The 19,789-nt window shown below is 41.3% G+C and overlaps 1 protein-coding gene and 1 long non-coding RNA gene across 2 annotated transcripts; one reads left to right on the top strand and one right to left on the bottom strand.

Moving 5' to 3' along the window:
* Positions 1-6,391: 6,391 nt before the first annotated feature.
* LOC136495383 (uncharacterized) lies at positions 6,392-6,772 on the top strand. Its single transcript, XM_066491324.1, has one exon. The coding sequence runs from the start codon at positions 6,392-6,394 to the stop codon at positions 6,770-6,772; it is 381 nt and encodes a 126-aa protein (XP_066347421.1).
* Positions 6,773-10,469: 3,697 nt separating this feature from the next.
* LOC136498624 (uncharacterized) lies at positions 10,470-12,526 on the bottom strand. Its single transcript, XR_010769672.1, has 2 exons — positions 12,017-12,526; positions 10,470-11,197 (listed from the first exon to the last, which is right to left on the bottom strand). It is a non-coding gene; the product is annotated as an uncharacterized lncRNA (long non-coding RNA).
* Positions 12,527-19,789: the final 7,263 nt, after the last annotated feature.

The following is a 19,789-nucleotide window of genomic DNA, read 5'->3' as shown; positions in this document are numbered from 1 at the left end:
GATATTTAAATTTAGGAAAATAATAATTTTGTTAAAAATAAAATCAAATACAGGTTTACAATCATGTATGTGCATTCATGCTATTGCATTGGGGTTTTCATGATGCTTGGTTTGATTCAAATTCAAAATCCATTTGAAAATTTCTTTGGGAAAAGTTTTGAAAATAAAAAGAAAAGGCAAAGCCTTCCTTCCCCACTCTCCCTATCCTTTTGGCCTACTCGGCCATGCTTCTCCCGTTGGACCAAGCTACTTGGTCTCCCTCTCTTCCCCTTCCCCTGTGGGCCACGCGTCACTCCGGCCCAACTAGTAGCCGTGCTGGTGCAAGCTCACTCTTCCTCTTGGGCTATACCGGCATGTTTCTCCTCTCTCCCTTTGTCTCTTTGTTCATCCATTCTTGTGCCATCCTTTTGTTGATAGGTGAGTCCACCCTGTCAGGACCGTCTCCCACCTTGAGCCATCCCCGCAACGGACTTTGTTTCGTGCATGGAGTCCGTGTTTGCCCCACTTCCCCCGTTTTGCGTGCACCACAAGCCGCCTCGACCCTCTTAAATATAGCCCGGGCCTACACCACCTCTCTATCCTGCCTTACAGCAAGTTTTCACCCTCGCCTAGAGCTCATAGCCACCAAAGCCCTAGTGTTGCCGCTGTCGTCAGGATTAAGCTACTATCGCGCGCCGTCGTCGTCTTCCGCCCTTGTTTCTGGTCTCGGTGAGTCCGCCTTGAGCCCCTCTCTCTTCCCAAGCCCTTTCTTCTCTTCGTCGTGGACCATAGGTCACGGTTCGCTAAGCACCACCACTCCGGCCATGGTGCCACCGCAAATGAGCTCGCCGCCGGCCACCTTCATCGCCCGATCCAATCCTGGCCGCCCGCATCTAATCCAACGGCCCATATCAAAGGATACCCTTTCGCTGGCGTTTTTACAAAAAAACCCTTATAATTAATTAGTTTGTAACCCACAATCCATAGCGTCTTTCTAGATTTCATTTTCTTCTTTTGAAAACGTACTATGTTTTGGTTAGATCTGAAATATGTTTTCACCTATTTAAATTTTTGCCACTAAACTTGTTTTAGCCATAAAATCTCTGTTTTAACTGTAATTTGATCAATTCAACTTGCATTAGGTTCATAGTTAAGTAATCTACATGTTCATACTACTGTTAAGTATGTTTTTAACTTTTAAAATTTGAGGTTAGATTTAATCTATTATTTTACTAAAGGAAACCTTGTTTAATTCATAACTTCTTCGTTTTAGCTCCGATTTTTATGATCTTCATGCTGTGTGTTTATAGCGAGACGTAGATTCATTTTACAAACTTTTCACCTTGATTTTATACTATTGGTGTTGAAAGGAGCAAGATGCCCAAGAGGGGGGGGGGTGAATTGGGCTAATTACAAATTTCTTTACAATAATCAAATCCTATGGTTAGCCCAACTAACCCCTTGTGCCTAGAAAGTGTTTCTATTGATCTAACACACAAAAGTTTAGCACCCTAAGTTCCAATCCTACTCTAGCATGGCAATTCTAGGAATGTAAAAGACAAGTATTGAATTGCTCAAAGTAAATGCTTAAAGTAAAGAGAGGAGAAGGAACGCGGCGATGTTTTGCCGAGGTATCGGAGAGTCGCCACTCCCCACTAGTCCTCGTTGGAGCACCCGCACAAGGGTGTAGCTCCCCCTTGATCCGCACAAGGATCAAGTGCTCTCTATGGGTTGATTCTTTGACACTCCGTCGTGGTGAATCACCCACAACCGCTCACAACTTGAGTTGGGTCACCCACAAGCTCCGCCGGATGATCACCAAACTCCAAATCACCACCAAGCCATCTAGGTGATGGCGATCACCAAGAGTAACAAGCACGAACTCTCACTTGACTACGACAAGTCTAATGAGAAGGGTGGATGCACACTTTGCTACTCTTGATCTCACTAATGAGGGCTCTCTTTGGGATTCTCAAATCTCAATCACCTCACTAGGACCTTGCTCTTCTTGGCACTCTCAAACGTGTTTCTCAGCTGTTGGAATGAGCAAAAGTACCCCCACACACGAATGGAGGTGGTATTTTTAACATGGGCTGAAAAACGAACCGTTATATGCCTCTGCGGGGTGACCGGACGCTCCGGTCATGTTGACCGGACGCGCCGGTCAGTTCACCCTAAAACCCAGTGTTTACAGTGTGACCGGACGCTGGCCAGCGTCCGGTCAACACTGACCGAACGCGTCTAGTCGCAATTTACCCTCACTAGAACCTTACTGATGTCAACCGGACGCTGGCCTTCAGCGTCCGGTCACTTCACTTCTCAGCGTCCGGTCACTTCTAGACGACTTCACCTTGATCAAATGAACTGACTGGACTCTGAGCCAGCGTCCGGTCACACCGAAGCCAGCGTCCGGTCACACCGAACTGATAGTATTGTGTGTCGGCTAAAAGAGGAGACAACCTATCTGCCTATCATCCGTTGAAGAACAAAGACTTGCCCAAGTAGAGGGCCTCGTAGTACGTATCACAAAATTGATTTTAGGTGACTCTCCTTTTCATTTAGAGATGCAGTTCCAAACCATCAATGTCTGAAAAAATGTTGATGCATATTATATAGATAATAAGGCCCGTCTCTAAAAATGTTTTTTAGAGACGGACCATGTAACAACATTGGCTATGTAAATATCGTCTAAGGAACATATAGCCGTGACTAACCCTAGAAAACTACCTCTCTCACCTTCTCTCTCCAAACCCGTACATCTCTATTCCACCCCTCCTCTCTTCGGCAATGGTGAAGGGAGAACCTGAATCTGATGAAGAGACGTCTCCACCACACTCTTCCAAACTCACTTCTCTCTCTAGTCCTCGACTATCCCAAATCACTCAATCGCTCAAACTCTGCTGATGCCACCCAGTGCACCTCTCAGTCACTGCCCCATTGCTCATCAATCTCCGCCCCACTGTTTCCCTCAGCCGCTGCCTACTACTCATCTCGGTCCCTCCCTCTTCTATGTAGCGGAGGCACGGGATCAAGCAGCCATGTCCAAATACGTCGAGGAGGGCACATGGGGTTCATGGCACACTTCATTGACTTCCCTGACCCCGCCGAGATGCCACTTACTTCTTCCGTCCCCAAAAGAATGCAATTTTAGAATAGTGTCATGTGTTAGCATATCAACTTTGACTAATTATAGATAAAAAATATAAATATTTATAATATCAAATAAATATTATTAGATTAATTATAAAATATATTTTTATAATAAATTAATTTGAAGTCATAAATATAAATGTTATTACTAGAAACTTAGGTTAAACGTGAATCACTTTATATGGCACGTAAGCCATAGTTGTATTCTTTTAGTGAAGGAGATAGTACTACATTGATACGGTGTACTTGTCCCAGTCAACAGCTACGTGCTTCCCTGAGACGTGGGCCTGTCTACCTCTCTGCGGTAGAGGTAACACATCTCCTTCCCCCTACCCCTCACTCTCTCCCATAATTGAGTACTTCATTCCCTTATAATTTAGGTCACATCGGCGGATCTACAGAGGGGCGACAACAAGAGACTGCATTGCTGACGGCAAGGAGATGAGCTAATGCCTCATAATCGTTGGCAATGAGCTCCATGGTCGTTCATAGAAAGCTCAGTGGTGAGTTCTGTAGCGGGATTGATAGTGTGGATCCAGGGGCTAGATGGTGAGGATACATTTTTTATTGATTTGCAAAGGCGGTCCAAAGTAACCGTCCAAGAAAATCTCCATTAACAGAGACCTTAGCATAGAGACAGAGTCCTAAGTGGCCTCTGAATGACTTTTGCCGGTCTCTGAAGTTGAAAAAAATGTAGTAGTACTATAGGAGCATAGGATCGTTGTATCATCCATCATTGAGACCTTGCTCGTCCGAAATAGTACAAAAACTTGGTATGGCCTGAGGTCCTCTGTGAGCAGGATCATTGTATCATCTGTCAGGTGAAATTAAACAACCGGCAAATCATTCCATGATGACTAGAAACATGACAGGATTGCCTTGTCCGATTCGTGTTGGATCAGGACTCTTGCCTAAGCTGAATTTGGGACTCTTTGGTGCTTCCCCTATAGGAAAACCGATGGAGAAGTCCACGCCTCCCTCATAAATAGTAGATGATGGTCATGACGATCGATTGGCAACCCACACAATCAAACAAAAACACATTTTCCACATCATTTTGCATATAGTGTTTCTTATTTCCCTTAGTTCTTCTGGTTCTTGTTCTTCATTGCCATCTAATACATTAATTGTTGCAATGATCTACAAGGCTCTAGGGGCGGCTAGAGGCTGACCTAGGGCAGCCCACGACCACCAGACACCCTGGAGAGGTTTGTCGCAGGCACATGGGATTTCGGATTCTTAAGGAGCTAGCTCTCAGCCTCTCACTGGTGTGTCCTGCGAGCTCCCGACAAGAGTCTCCTTGTGACGTGTTTTTTGCATTGTACTTGTCGTCGGGTACATGTTGACGTGTTTTTGCCTGTACATTACCGTGAGCGTTGCCATTTGTCAAGTGTTAACAAGTTCCTCGCACGTTGGCCTAGCACGTACACCAGGAGGCCATCTCCTGTTATCCTTTGATGTGGCAGGGAGAGCTCATGGTAAAAGGGAAAAAAAGAACTAGTAACAAAGCATAGTTATCAACGAAGGGAAAGTGTTTGTGGCAACAATTACTTCACCTTTCTATTGGCATCGTGCCATTCCATGCCCAAAATGCCCAATGCTGCTGCATGCCGCCCCACTGTGAACTGAGAAGGCGAGCAGAACGAGTTGATCCCAAGAAATACTATTCTAGCTTGATTTAATATACTAATATTGGACAGGACTGATGATGTGATGTGCTGCAGAGCTGGACATGACACCTTGACCAATCATGGAAGCTAAGGTCCGGATTCGCCGTCTATATATCTGCTGGCCGCAGAAATCAAATTGAGCCCTTGTTTAGTTAGACCTCAAAATCTAAAAAGTTGCTATAGTATCTGTCACATCAAATGTTTGCGGCCCGTGTATGGAACATTAAATGTAGACGAAAAGAAAAACTAATTGCACAGTTTGGTGGAAAATTGCGAGATGAACGTTTTAAGCCTAATTAGTCAACGTTTGGACACTATTTGCTAAATAAAAACGAAGGTGCTACAGTAGCCCCAAAATCCAAATTTCAGGAACTAAACAAGGGCAGAAATGCATGTACAGAACCTACTCGTAATGTTGCAGTCCTAGTCAAAGTGAGAGGTATACACACACACACAGGGAGCCAGGCCATGGGCGCTTTCAGTGCCTCGGTAACACGCCCTAGAGTCTTTTTGCCTCTTTGCGGAAGGAGCTGGAGTGAGGCAGAAGCGAAAACCCTGGCTGCCTGTGACTGGTTTAGGCCTTGCTTAGTTCACGAAATTTGGATTTTGGGTCTACTGTAACACCTTCGTTTTTATTTGGCAAATAGTGTCCAAACATTGACTAATTAGGCTTAAAACGTTCGTCTCGTAATTTCCCACCAAACTGTGCAATTAGTTTTTCTTTTCGTCTACATTTAATGCTCCATGTATGGGCCGCAAACATTCGATGTGACAGGTACTGTAGCAACTTTTTGGAAATTGGGTAGCAACTAAACAAGGGCTTACAGCACAGTACTCATTCAACGGTGTGCATCAATGTCCCCTCTATCCCCTACGTTTCAGATTCACGGTCATCAGATTTACTACACATGTGTTGCGACCATGCATCTCTTTGGCTGGCTGGCTTCAGGTGTCTTGTCGTGGAGAAAGGCACCTGCGCGCCTTGCAAATGCATGTCACTTAGTCTTACCCAGAATGGCTGCCATTGTTCTGACGGTATCTTGGCTGTAGCATCAATTGCGCGCCGCTTCTGCTCCATCTCGGCATGCACCTCTATCCATCCGATATCTATCTGTCTTAGCAAAACAAACGAGTTGCTTTGATTACAAAGCTCCTCTCTCTCTCTCATGCTGTCCTGTTGGCAGCCAGCCAATGTGCTTTATTCGCAAAAACGAGAGCAAATGAAATGTGCAAAGAGCTAAGGTAACACTATGCAGTATAGGAGTATACCAACTTACCAAGTACTATATATACAAGCAAGGTGCTAGTTGCGTATGCATGTTTCACTTAGACACAAAAATACTAGTACTATCTAGCTGCCTGCCTACAAGACCACACCACACCGCCGGCCACCCACAATGGAGAGTAGTGGAGACCACGGCTGCCGCCTCTAGCCGCTGCAGCCGTGGACGACGACGACGACGTCGCCGGCAGGCCACAACTTCAGCCTGGCCGCTGGCTGCTTCCCGTGGCCGCCGCCACTGCCGTCGTCCTGCTACACCTGCGGCTACTGCAGGCGGGAGTTCCGGTCGGCGCAGGCGCTGGGCGGCCACATGAACGTCCACCGGAGGGACAGGGCCAGGCTCCGGCAGTGCTGCTCGGCGGCCTCGACAGCGCATGGTCCATCTTCCCTTTCGAGCCCCAGCCTGATGACCGCGCACCACCAGCACAGCAGAGCTCCGCTCCCCAACCTCAACTTCTCGCTGCCGCACCGTGCCGGCGGCGGCTCGATGGCCGCCGCCGACCCCGTCATCTACAGCTTCTTCTCGGCGACCACGACGTCGGCCGCCGCTGCGGCCACGAATAAGGCGGCCCTTGAGGTGAGCTTGGAGCTGGGGATTGGGGTCTGCGGCAGCGGCAGCGGCCGTGGTGGTGGTGTTGTCGAGGAGGACGGGCTGGATCTTGAGCTCAGGCTCGGGTGCGCCTGGGAGTGATGAGGCACACCTAGTGTGTCGTAAGTCTGAACCATGCATGCATGCAACAAGTCAGTGTAGGCGTCGTAGCTGCCATTATGTGAACCTTATTTCCTTTTATTACATGCGTCTTCTTCCTCCTTCGTCCATGTCTCAATTATGTGTGCAATATTAGCATGGGTTTGCTAAATGAAGCCACAAAAGCGTCTCCTCCCTCCGTCCCAAAATAGAGGTCATTATGGGATACGTGTAGGTCAAACTTTTTTAACTTTGATTAGACTTATAGAAAATGTGTGCAACATTTATATCTCCAAATAAAAGTATATTTAACGATCTACCTAATGATACTAGTTATGTATATATATATATATATATATATATATATATATATATATATATATATATATATATATATATATTTGGTGAAAGTTAAAAGTGTTTGACTTCTCGGAAAGCGAGAATGACATCTATTTTGGGACGGAGGGAGTATGTCGTTTTGATCAGTGGTACTGTGGTTGTGGCTCCATTTTGCTCTTTTCATGTTTATGGCTGTGGTTTTTCATCTTTTCAAGTTAGAAATATCATGCATGTTTGATTACTAGCACAAGGGTTTCTGAGGCAAGGTATGCCGTCAATGTGCCTTGCTATGTGAACATAATGTACATATGAAAATGTCTATAGATCAACCGTGACAATACGAAAACCTTTTTTAAAAAAATGTAAAAAAAGGCGTTACCGTATTTTATCATTTAAATTGTTTCAAAATCAAAACCACAAACATATAATCCATGCTTAATATTTAAGTGGAGAATAATATAATCTTGAGTAGGACTAAATAAACTAGGACTAAAAGAAACACATAGGTAAATCAGAGAACAAAAATAAATGGCACTTATGCCACTTAATTAGTTCAGTATAAATTTATTTCCCAAGGATTATTGCATACTTTACATATGACTAGTAAGAAAAAATGCTTCAAGGAGACCACAGTACCTTATAGAGCATGATTACGATTATCTACAGCTAAAAATAAAACTGAGTATATATGTTGGGTTTTTAATATAATAAAGAAAAAACTGCCAAAGCATTTCCTTTTCCAAGAGGAAATGTTTTGAACTAGCCGCAGTCTGCAGCCTAAGTGTATGGATATACTGGAGTAGAAATCAAGGCCCATATATGGATATTGGGCGATTGGCCCATCCTGCTCTCCCTCCTCTTCAGAACCCAAATACTACTTCACATTTTTCTAAAAAAATACTACTTCAATTCATTCATGGATGCAAATGCTCAATCTTGACCGAGGCGGAAAGTGTAAAAGAATATTCCTAAAAAACAATATAATACCCAAAAAAGTATTTATTTTCATTTGAAATCTTCTTTGTCACCACTTATGTACTAGCTTTGTCGTGGAAAAAAAATGCAATTTTAGTTTTATCTCTAGTCAAAACTTTCTAAAATTTGATCAAGTTTATATAAAATAATATCAATATTTATAACACAAAATAGATATTATATTCATTACAAACCTAATGGCATTTATTTAGAATCATAAATATTGATACATTTTTATGTAGATAAACTTTGTCAAATTTATAAGGCCCCCTTGGAAGTACGGGAAAGTTCCATGAATCTTGCGTTTTTCTATAAAATTGGACTAATTCCTATAATACTTTTGCACGGTTCCTGAGAAAATCCTACATTATGAAAGAGGTCTTGAATATTTTACTTGATACTATGCTAAAATTATATATTTTCCTCGACTAATTGAGTACATATTATTTTAGATAATGGAAAACGAGTTCCAACTTCATACCTTTTTAGTGAAGAATCGGTCCACATTTGTTATAAATGCATCCAAAGAAAAAAAAAGTATTCTAAACCCCCTTTAGAACACATAAATTTTATATGATAAATTTTATAGAAATCAGTTTATTTTGACATGAAAACACAGAAAATAAGAAAATTTCAGCATTCGAAAAGAAACCTAATAAATCATTGACCAATGCAAAAGCAAGATGGAGTATATTATGGGAATAAGAGTGTGATACTGCCTGGCTGGTGTGGTTGGGCCCATGCTGTGAGGATTCGCTAGTGTTGGGCCCAACTTACGTACTCTTATATAATTTTCAAAAGTTGCTCAAAAAAAAAAAATCAAAAGCCTAAATAGAAAGAAAAAGAAAACAATGAGGGATCATGAGGAGGAAGACCCAAGCATGGACCAGCTGACCAAACATCAGTCGGGTCCAAGTCGACTCACGCTTTTGACGTGTTTTGGTTGCCCTGATCGCCGAGTGAAACGCATGCAGAAAACGAGTTTGGTTCACCTACATGAACTGTACATTTCTGGTCCGGTGGTGTGGAGTTGTACGCCGATGCTATGTATTCTCTCTAATTAAAATTATATACAACATCTTGGTTTTTCTATATACATAATTTTATTACTCCCTATGTCCTGCTATAACTGTGTGTTGTGACAGTGCATTTGAATTTCTGCATTCACAGAATGTCCAGGTTCACAGAATCTCTGCTTACCTACTATGAAACTAAAACGACACAAATAAAGAGACGGAGGGAGTACGTACTTAAATACCAGTTACATGCAAGTAATGTATATAGAAAAACTAAAATGTCTTAAATAATTTGAAACAAAACATCTCCTTAAGAGGCCTCTTTGGATACGGTTACAATTTAATTCTTGTTGGCCGACAGCGTGCTGCTCGCCAAACACATCGTGGTGGCCGCTGGCTCCGACGGCCAGTTGAAATTGCAAGATACGGTTTTCACTCGTTGCCCACCCAGTATTTCTCATGCGGCGTATACAACCAAACACCAAGTTGCTTTCCGATCCGGCAATCCCCAAGCCAGCGAAAACGAAAGTCCTTTTTAATTTGTCCCCATTTCAGGAGTGAGTGTATCATACAGTACACATAAGTTACCAGCTCTTGATTTGATTAACCAGCTCAAGAAATATATAAAAAAAACTTATAAAAAATGAAAATATAAAAAAGGTGCGTGAACGCCTGTTCCAGGGGTGGGACACATGTCAGATGGATAAGGTATATCAGGCCCAAATAAAAACATGGCACCATCGCCCTCGCCCCAGATTCCGACCACGATACGTGGCGGGCAGTCGCAGGGAACAACATCAACATCAGCATCCGTGTGTGTCCTGACAGCGACACGTCCGATTGCCCCCTGGGTCCCACATCCCCGATGGCGTGGCATTGTCTGAATCCCTCGGCTTGTTCGTTTTTGGCGGGATTGGCTTCTAAGTCTATGACTAAAGTACTGCTAGCTGGTTTCTTATTAGAGGAAAACACTATTATCTGGCTGATAAGTCAAGCTAGATATAGAGAGTTACAAGCTGCCTGTCAACCGAAAGTGACTTTACAGCACATGCATGTACACAACAGTCCCTGGGTCATCAGTTTTCCCTTTGCAGTGGAAGCAAAAGTTGTTTTTATTTTGGTTATTATGCGTGTAGCATTCTCTAATCCTGTTTCGTCATCCCGGTTTTGCAAGTTTGTAACTCCACTGATTTCCCGGAATTTTCTTTTGTATATAAAATTCCAATCCAATGTCACCGCTTTGATAGAGGTCAATTCTTTGTTTATTCTCTCATCAAACTCAAACTAATTTACGTTTGACTAGGTTTTTATAAAATACTAGATAAATGCCCGTACGTTGCATTGAGAAAAAATAATATCACAACAACGTATGTATGAACCGTGTGTTGTACTGTTACCCTGTGATGTTCGGAACATCAATATTACAGACTTAAATTTTGTACATGGCTAAAACTAAGAAGAGCAATTCTATCCTAAGTGTATCCTCTCACAACCCTAAATGCCACACCTGACCTTCTTAACAACATCATAAAGGTATCAACTCGGCAGGCACAAGCAGTCAAGTAATCCTTGCAGTTCTCCTAGCTATGTCACACCATGAGACACGAAGCGGATTCTGGTGTTTCTTACTTCTTCTGACCTGCTATGTCACGCCATGAAACGAATCCTAAGGCCCATGTACATACAACAGATGTGTGATAACAGTTATAAGTTTTCAGATCCTACAAAAGTTAATCTTCACCTATCATGAGGCAAAGTAAATTCAGATGCGCAAATGGCTCAACCACACTGACTACATGCTAGGTATCAAGTAGAATGCAAATCTCCAGTGCTCCGTGGTCCAAAAATCAAAGGTACAGAGGATGTCCAAAATTCAGATAAACTTATGGAGCAAATGTGCATCAATAGAACTTCACCTAGAAGACTTTGGATGTTCATGGTCTTCTTTCTGCAGGCCCTGCGCCAAAACTCTGAGCTGCTATGCTGCTACAGGACCTAATAGAACAAGCATTTGCTGCCTATCTGAAATCGCTGAAATTTCTGCCAAACATGTGTCTTAATACCTTTATTGTTGTTCAGGAGCTTGTTGAAGCCGTTTCTGCAACAAATATTTGGAAGGGACAAACAAAATCAAGTTCTGAATAGAGGCAATGGTAGCTGGGAGATGTGCTGTATGCATATGCATCGAAAATCTGGTGATTAGGCAATCAACTACCTCATATAAGTATGAACGTGCGTTGCTATCGACACCTAAATTTAAACGAAATATTGTAACATAGAATACTTTAAAAAATGAATGATGTGAATACGATTCAGTAAAACAAAGGGTAAAAGAACCATAATAAGAGGCATCCAACATGACAAATTAAATGTCTTAACTTAAACTGATGAACAGTTTTATGTTCCTTACCATGAAAGAAACAAAGACTTGTTGTACTGATGAACAGTTTTATGTTCCTTACCCTAAAGGATTAACCAGTTATAGTTTTATCAGCTAGTTGCATCTACTATTAACTTATCATCTCACAATATAATTTGAAGGGAAAATAATTTATCATATACCAATGGTTGACATACCTTGTAAGCAGGGTAGTTGGGTTGCAGCAAGCTTAGTTTCCCAGAGATTCGCCTGCAAAGCAAAGCTGAAATGGTAGGATGTAGCAAAGGCTACAAACCAAGAATTTGTCCCATTGCTTGTTTTAATCAACATTAATATGACACGGCAGCCACAGAAGCATTTGAACAAACACCTAGCATGCAAGACAAGAAGAAGTGTGGGAGGTACTTGCGGATGTTTTAATCAATATTTGTCCCGTTGCCTCTCTCTCGCTTCCTGTATAGCCTGAGTGCAGGGAGATGGCAGAGCACGAGATGGATGGACGCTTCGGAACGGGGGCTTACAATGTATGAGGCTTACAATGTATGAGAGATTCAGAGAGAACATGAAGCAGTGGACGTCCGCACGGGCTGATCCACTTTGGCCGTTGTCTGTCTTCACCGACACGGCGGCACGCCCTCCACTTTGGCGTTGGCGAGGCGAGAGAGGAAGCCAAGGCGAGGCGGACGGCAGCTCTGGCGAGGTTGCGGGCAAACCAAACCAGCCACGGATCGACACCGGGAAGTGAAGCCGAGGTCGCGTCGTGCCGCTGCGAACCCAACGGAGGGGGAAATCGGGGCGGAAGAGGGACGAAGTGGGCAGATAGGCAGCTCGACCTTGGATCGGTAATGGCGGCGGCTGTGCTTGGTGGAGGCGTTAGGGCGACAGAGGGAGCACGGGGAGGGGAGAGGCGGCGAGGCGAGTGCTCGGCGGGTCGGTGCAGGACTGGCCGCGGCTGATCGTGGGTGTTGGGGTCGGCGGCGGCGGCCTTCGCGTCGGTGAGTCGAGGGCTCGGTGGCGCGGTAGAAGACGACGATGAAGGCGCGGAATTGATCGTTACGGGAATTGATCGGAGAGAATTTTTTGACACGCCACAAATCACCCGTTCCTTTCTTAATCTTTAAAACTTTTTTAGTTCTCTCATTGACACCGAATTCAATTTTCATTCGTGACATGACACTCTGTTGCATTTTCATCCGACCACCGTTAACTGCGTTGTGAGAAGGGTGGTGGGGCCCACAGGGGCAAAATCGTCTTTTCATAGCACAGTTAACGGTGGCCGGATGAAAAATGCAACGGAGTGTCAGGTAAGGAATAAAAGTTGAACTCGATGTCAGATAGGGAACCAAAATTTTTTGAGGGCCCAGAAAGGAACGGGTCATTTGTCCGGTGTTAAATAAGGAATTCTCTCAATTGATTTTTGCGTTCCCTACCGCTGCTACGGGGATTGAGCTGATCGCATAGAGCAAGTGTGCGCTTTCTTTCTGATTTGATCGAATGGAGCGGTTGAGGTGTGACATCTGTGGACGAAATAGTTATAAATGTTTTAGTTATAGAGATTATCAAAGAGTACTCTCTTACCACACTGGTGATTTATCTAGAAACCAATTTCGTCATGTTACACTGTCTTGTTTATTTATTTGCATCATAGTACGACGTGGTACTACAGCAACTGGCGAGGAAAACGGCGGTATATGGCGACCTTGAATGTGCATATTGTTCTCATCACTTTTGTCTATCTTGCCATCATAGCTACTTTCTACTACGTTTTCCTTCATATATCTTGTATACTTCTGTTTTTGTGTTTGCACGTTATACATACCAAAGAAAAATAAAAAATAGAAGTGCACAACTTTTTTATACTACATCTTTGAACTGGTTCAGTTTATGAAAATATTATGCATTTGTGCAAAGTTGAATTAACCAAGCCACCCTGCAAATGTACACATGTAGTTTATGTGAATTTGGTCAGTGGAGCCGATCAGACAAGCAATGTATAGTACTTACTGAGGATAAAAGGATTTGTGGTGCAATCTGCTGGGAGTACGTCCCTAGAAAACAAAAAAAAAAAACTCGATCTGCCGACAGCTGTTGGCTTCGCTGAAAAGTCAGGTTGAAAAATCCTGTTCACTGATTTATTGTGAGAGAAAAACACTGTACCGTAGCTGATAAGTTCAAGCGAACAGGGTTTATGATCTTCTCAAGCAGATAAAAAAAACCCTGAACCTCTGCCACATCCATACACAGTGGTACTATAGTTTCGTGAGATCCCGTAAAACCAAGAATACACATTGTGGAAAGTAGTGCAGAGTCGTTGAAAGTGCATGAACGACTTTTGACTTGAAGCATATGTGAGTTTTAAACCTATATTTTAATCAACATTTTGAAAATAATCTATCAAAATTATTTCAGCCTTGACTACTCATTGGTCACGCCAGATCACGTGGTGCAACTAATAAATCATGCATACTGTCACGTCATATGCATTAGCACAATAAAATTGGCGCCACTTGGCTGTCACTCAACCAAAACTCGTTTTTCAATTATCTTTGCCCGTAACAAATAATTTATTATTTTATCTCTCAAAACTTATATTATGATCGAGTTATTTGTGGTATAAATAGTTTTGGGAGAAATAATTTCACTTTCTCTCTTTTTTTCACTCAAACTAATTTAATTAGTCCGTGCTGGTCTAAATCTCTATCTCTTATAAAGCTAATCCCTACTATAAGCCTATCTCAACATGCAAGTCATCCACATCATCCCCCACTAACTATCCACATCATCTCTCATTAATAGACATGTCATACCACTTACTTCCAATCTCTTATCTATATCTTCTATATCTCTTATGAAGCTAATCCCTATCTCTTATAAAGTTCATCCCTACTACAAGTCTATCTCAACAAACAAGTCATCCACATCATCTCCCACTAACTATCCACGTCATCTCTCACTAATACTTTCAGTCTCTTAATCTATATCTTCTATGTCTCTTATAAAGCTAATCCCACTACAAGTCTATCTCAACATGCAAGTTATGTCATGCCACTTACTTCCAATCTCTTAATCTATATCTTTTTATATCTCCTATAAAGCTAATCCCTACTACAATTCTATCTCAATATGCAAACCATCCACATCATCCCTACTAACTATCCACATCATCTCTACTAACTATCCACATCATCCGTACTAACTATCCACATCATCTTTCACTAATAGCTATGTCATGCCCCTAACTTTCAATCTTTTAATTGCAAGCCGCCCACATCATCTTCGCTTAATTTCATTCTAAATTCTTAGCAATTTCCGCAGCAACGCGCGGGTATCTTATAGTGTTTATAAACTTTGATAGGATGCAGCACGGGGATTTTTATTTTTATGAATCATATGTTCCAACGGGGGCCTAGTAGTTTTGCCTGACACTAATAGTCTTGAAATTTGCACATATAGTAGTAGAGAAAAGAGCACATCTATATGTTTCAACATCATACCTACATACACCAATACAGTGCTGGCTTAGATAATTTATTCTACTAGTGAAACAAACTAATGTTGAATCGTGCTAAGAGTAGTCAGCCTGATCAGATATGGCTGCGGCTGCTGCAAGACACTGTGTCTTGTGGCTACTGCAGCCGTAACCACAGCTAGCAGAAGCGAGCATGCCAAGTATCACTTGTGGGCTCTTTGAAAATATATAGATAAATCCTAAAGTAACAAAATCATTTTTTTATATTTGACTATAAAAATTAAGTCACTAAAAATGTTTATTCTGTTCACTAGGAAAACTAAGTCTATCTAATATGTTATTTAATTTATTTAGGATTTCCTGTATTTGTAAAATTATGAAAAATAGAGATTAGTTTTGAATACATGTATGTTGAGAAAAAGTTTTACCCCTAACTAAAGTAATATTTATTTATCATAGAGTTAATTCTATTTCTCAGCTAATATTATGATAAAAAGTTAATATATTCACATAATTTAATCCTTAGTTTCCTACATGGTGCAACTGAATTACTGTTTGGCAAAAACAGGATTTAGTTAATGTTATGTGTAAAATTACTCATTAGAGAAATATTAAGCTATCACCTATAAATGTTGAATTGTATTAAAGCTTTTCCATACAAATCTTTATTGGGGTTATTCATATTTGACGAGCTTAGCATAATTGGAGGTTCAAACATGGACTCTGAGTTAGGAATCTGGTGTAGCACTAGTGGTATTGTAAATTTCTATGCTTGCATATATGTTTGCGATTGGAATTATTCATCTTTGCATATGTGTTGCATTCATCTTATATCATGCATCATATCATCATTCATGTAGGAGTTGAAAATGTTGAGCCATAAGTGGTGCACACGGATGAGGTGACCATCCAACGATCCCCAAAATTTGAGGAGAGACTATAAATCCCAGCAGCATGAAGGCAAAGCCTAGAGCATCTGACCCTACTCCTTATCTATATTTAAATATCATAACACATGCATCTTATGTTATCTTATGTGCATTAAGTCCTTAGGTGTTTCTTGAAACCTAGTTGTTGCATGATATACCTTGGTAACTTGTTTTATCGATCCTTGTACCCAACTAGTATGTGTAGGTCGATATTAGTTATGCTTAGCTATGTTTAAACTTCAATGGAAGTCAAATGTTGTCATTGTTGATGAGAAATAGGCCTACTTTATTTACTTTTGGAGTAGCTATTGATATCATGAATCATGACCTAAGTTGAGACTAGGCGATTGTTAATTAAGACAACAGGCTTGCCTTGATTGTGCTCACTTGAGGGCTGTTTATTGTTGGACCATCGATCAAGTATTGAACATACTAATCACATATTGATGGATGTTATCAGTAAATCTACATACCTGCCTGCCGCAAAGTTTTGAATTTTTAACCGCATTCTAGGCGTGGGATGTTAGCAAGTCTTGTGTGCCCCCTGATACTATGTTGGGCTTGTGATATCGTGTTGGAACTAGATCTTGGGTGTAGTGGACCAATTCATCCTTTGGTTGTGTAGGTGTGGGAAAGGTTACCATATGTGGTCTTTTGACATGCATATGTCTTGTGGTTAGGTTTACCTAGCTGGATGTAAATGAGTTCGAACTGTCACACCTACCTCTTGGTTATGAGTACCGCTTGGTCACTATCCTGCATTGTAGTAACAAGAGGAACATGATGTATATATTTATGATATGTATAGTAATATTGGGATAAGACTCGAAAGTGAGGATCAAGTTCAGTAAACTTTTATGCAATTTTTTATCCAATTGCTGTTGCTAACTTACCTTGAACCCTGTTTAGACTTCATTAGCATGGAGTCTTTACATATGTGTCATTGTTTTGCTGATTTAAGTCCTACTGAGTAGAATAGAGTACTCAGAGTTTGTTAATCCCCTATTGCAGGCGAGCATCCGTAGTACATTGAGTTTTGCTTGTACTGCATGTGTGCCTATGAGGAGTAGCACCCCTAGATGTGTGTTGTCATGTTTAGGATCATGTCTATGGGCATGGTATGGTCCTGAATTTGTTGTTCTTACTTGTTTAATTTTTGTTGTGCTATCCCTACTCAACAAACTCATGAGCTTGAGAGTTAAGTTTGAAACACTTTTAATAATGGTTTGTAACTTAAGTTTGTAATACTTACACACTTCTATTCCAACATATAATATGTTGTATCAAATGTTTTAATGCTTAAGCTGGGACGTTCTAAGTCGTGTCTTGTATGAATGAATGATGGTATGGGTTGTAAAAACTAGATGATTTGGGATCCCTTGAGGACACCCGACGGACTAGCAGAGTTATCTAATTTATGTGCATATTGATGTAGACTAGGCCCGATTTTCCGATATGTATGATAGTGTCGATTGGTGGAGACTTGACGTTCATGATCTAGGCTTCGAACCAAGACTGATTCGGACCCCCGCAACCATTACACCACCGCTCCGTTGGTTATCAACCACGCGAACGCGATTGACCTCGCCAAGAAGGCTATCATGCAAGCGAATCGAGAACACAAGCAAGAACGGGATAAACGCAATCTAAAATTGCAAATAAATATGAGGCTTATGAAAACAAGGAGTTCAAGTCTTTATTCGAAAGGACTAATCGCCATAGGCGAACAAGATCAAGAACTGGGGCCCTGGTTCACAGCAAGCAGCCTTGGCAGCACAGTTGCAGCAAAACAATGTCTGTTTCACGAGGAAATCAAGAACTAAATAAAAACCCAAACCCTAAGGAGAGTGATGACTGCTATTTATAGAGTCTTAGGCGTCACCCCCCTAGATGTGCCCCATAATGGGCCCAAACACAATACACGGTCCAACGGACCAAAAGATGGTGTTGCAGCACCCTGGCAGATTCTAGACACTAACTTATTTTGATGATTCCCATTGATTCCGAAGGTCTTTTGACGTGAGACCACTTGAATTGGCTTCCTTATCAAATTAGCTTTCCAACCATATGTGGATCGTCGAAAACGGAGTCCGAATGCGTCCTGGGTGATCAGTTTAAGGCAGACTGGTCCTGGAACCTAAGATGGGCTCCAACTTCAGTTGGACTGGGCCTCCACCATGAGAAAGATGAATTGGACGCCCATGCTGGACCTCCTCCTCTCCTTGGCTTGTATGTGACGAAGAAGTGATGTCCTCATCACATATGGTATGGGTTGTAAAAACTAGATGATTTGGACTCCCCTAAGGACACCCGATGGACTACCAGAGTCATCTAATTTATGTGCATATCAGTCAAAAGTCCGGAAGACAATGATACTACATGAAAGTGCATAGGATCACATTAATTAGTACTTCATAAAGGTGTAAGAACTATTGTAATATGTTGTTCAAAGGACACTAGTTTGACTAGACCAACCTTTGTTTATTTCTTTGTTTGAGAAGGATGCATCACTGTGTTCATATTAGGAAGACTAAAGATTGCAGCCTCCTTTTGTTTGTTACAGTCTTTCTAATTCCTACTCCTCATACTCATTAATGGGTGCATCCCTGTTATATATCTCCTCTCGCGCTTTACATTTTATCCTAAAAAAGTACAAAGAAATTAGTAATCTTTCCTTATATAAACAAGAATACAAACTATGGGAAAATATTTTATGGGTAAACAATAACAAAAATATGGCAGCCACTTGCACAAAGAAACTTACCTAGAATTTAGTTTTCATTTTATTGCTCAACAATTATATCTTCTATTTCTGAGGGACAACCCCATTAATAACATCCATAATCACATTGCCATGCATCAACACAATTCCATTGCCATTATCTAGGTGCCCACTTTCCATATTATCCGTGTCCTAGAAGTCTCTTGGTTTTGACTGAAGAACATATCAATCCAATCAGTATCAATTTGGTCATGAACATAGAAGACTTGAACTACTTGTCATGCTAGAATGAAAGGCTCATCTAATACTATTTCATGTATACTAAATAAATGTTTAAAGTTGATAGTGGTGACCGCACATTGATTAGTTTTTAATAGTTTGTCCTGCAGATGATTGTCGACCCAATCACACTTGGAATCAACAACATTTCCTTTGTGGTTATTGTTCAATTCAAAAACATCTTTTACAACACCATAACAAGTCTTATTTCCTGCTATGATGTTATCATTGGTTTCCCTTTTGAAAACATGATGACTTTGTAACTAGAGCAACCCCACTATTCTAAACATACCTATCCACATAATACGATTCGGTGTGAAAATCAAATCAACTTATTGTGTATCTACTATGTTCTTGTGCAATCATCACTTGCACCTTAGCTAAAATTTGTATCTCATTCGGTGCTTCCTCGTACATTTCATTCACCTACGATTAGTATCAAATATTGTTATTATAGTAAATGTGAAGTTCATCTCAAATAACTTGTGAAGTTCTCTTCCTACTTACATGCGACCTAAAAAACTCATGGAAGGATTCATGTTGCATTTGTTTGATATCTCGTTTGTCTCGAAAACTAATTGAGGATAGGTAGTGAGCATGCTTTGCTACAAAAGTCAATATACCATGTAAGGGAACGTAAACATGTGATTTGAAATAAAATAGATAATTTACTCCCCATAAGGTCCTATGTTGGCATAGCTGAAAACAACACATCTATGTGCTTGCAGCCAAGTCTTGTTGTCTAAAGTCACTATGCTCTTCTTTGCCAAACCCTAACGAATGTTACGAAAAGAAGGGACTTATGCTGCAATTTTCTTCTTGCAGCCCTCAACATCTTTGGTGGCCAGTTAGATAGACCCTCATTGTGCAAATAACGACCACATAGCGTAAGTCTCTCATAAAACATAGAA

The sequence above is a fragment of the Miscanthus floridulus genome, chromosome 12 (assembly GCF_019320115.1).
Source record: "Miscanthus floridulus cultivar M001 chromosome 12, ASM1932011v1, whole genome shotgun sequence".
In the NCBI taxonomy this organism is placed as follows: domain Eukaryota; kingdom Viridiplantae; phylum Streptophyta; class Magnoliopsida; order Poales; family Poaceae; genus Miscanthus; species Miscanthus floridulus.
This window is presented reverse-complemented; position numbering and strand designations above follow the sequence as displayed.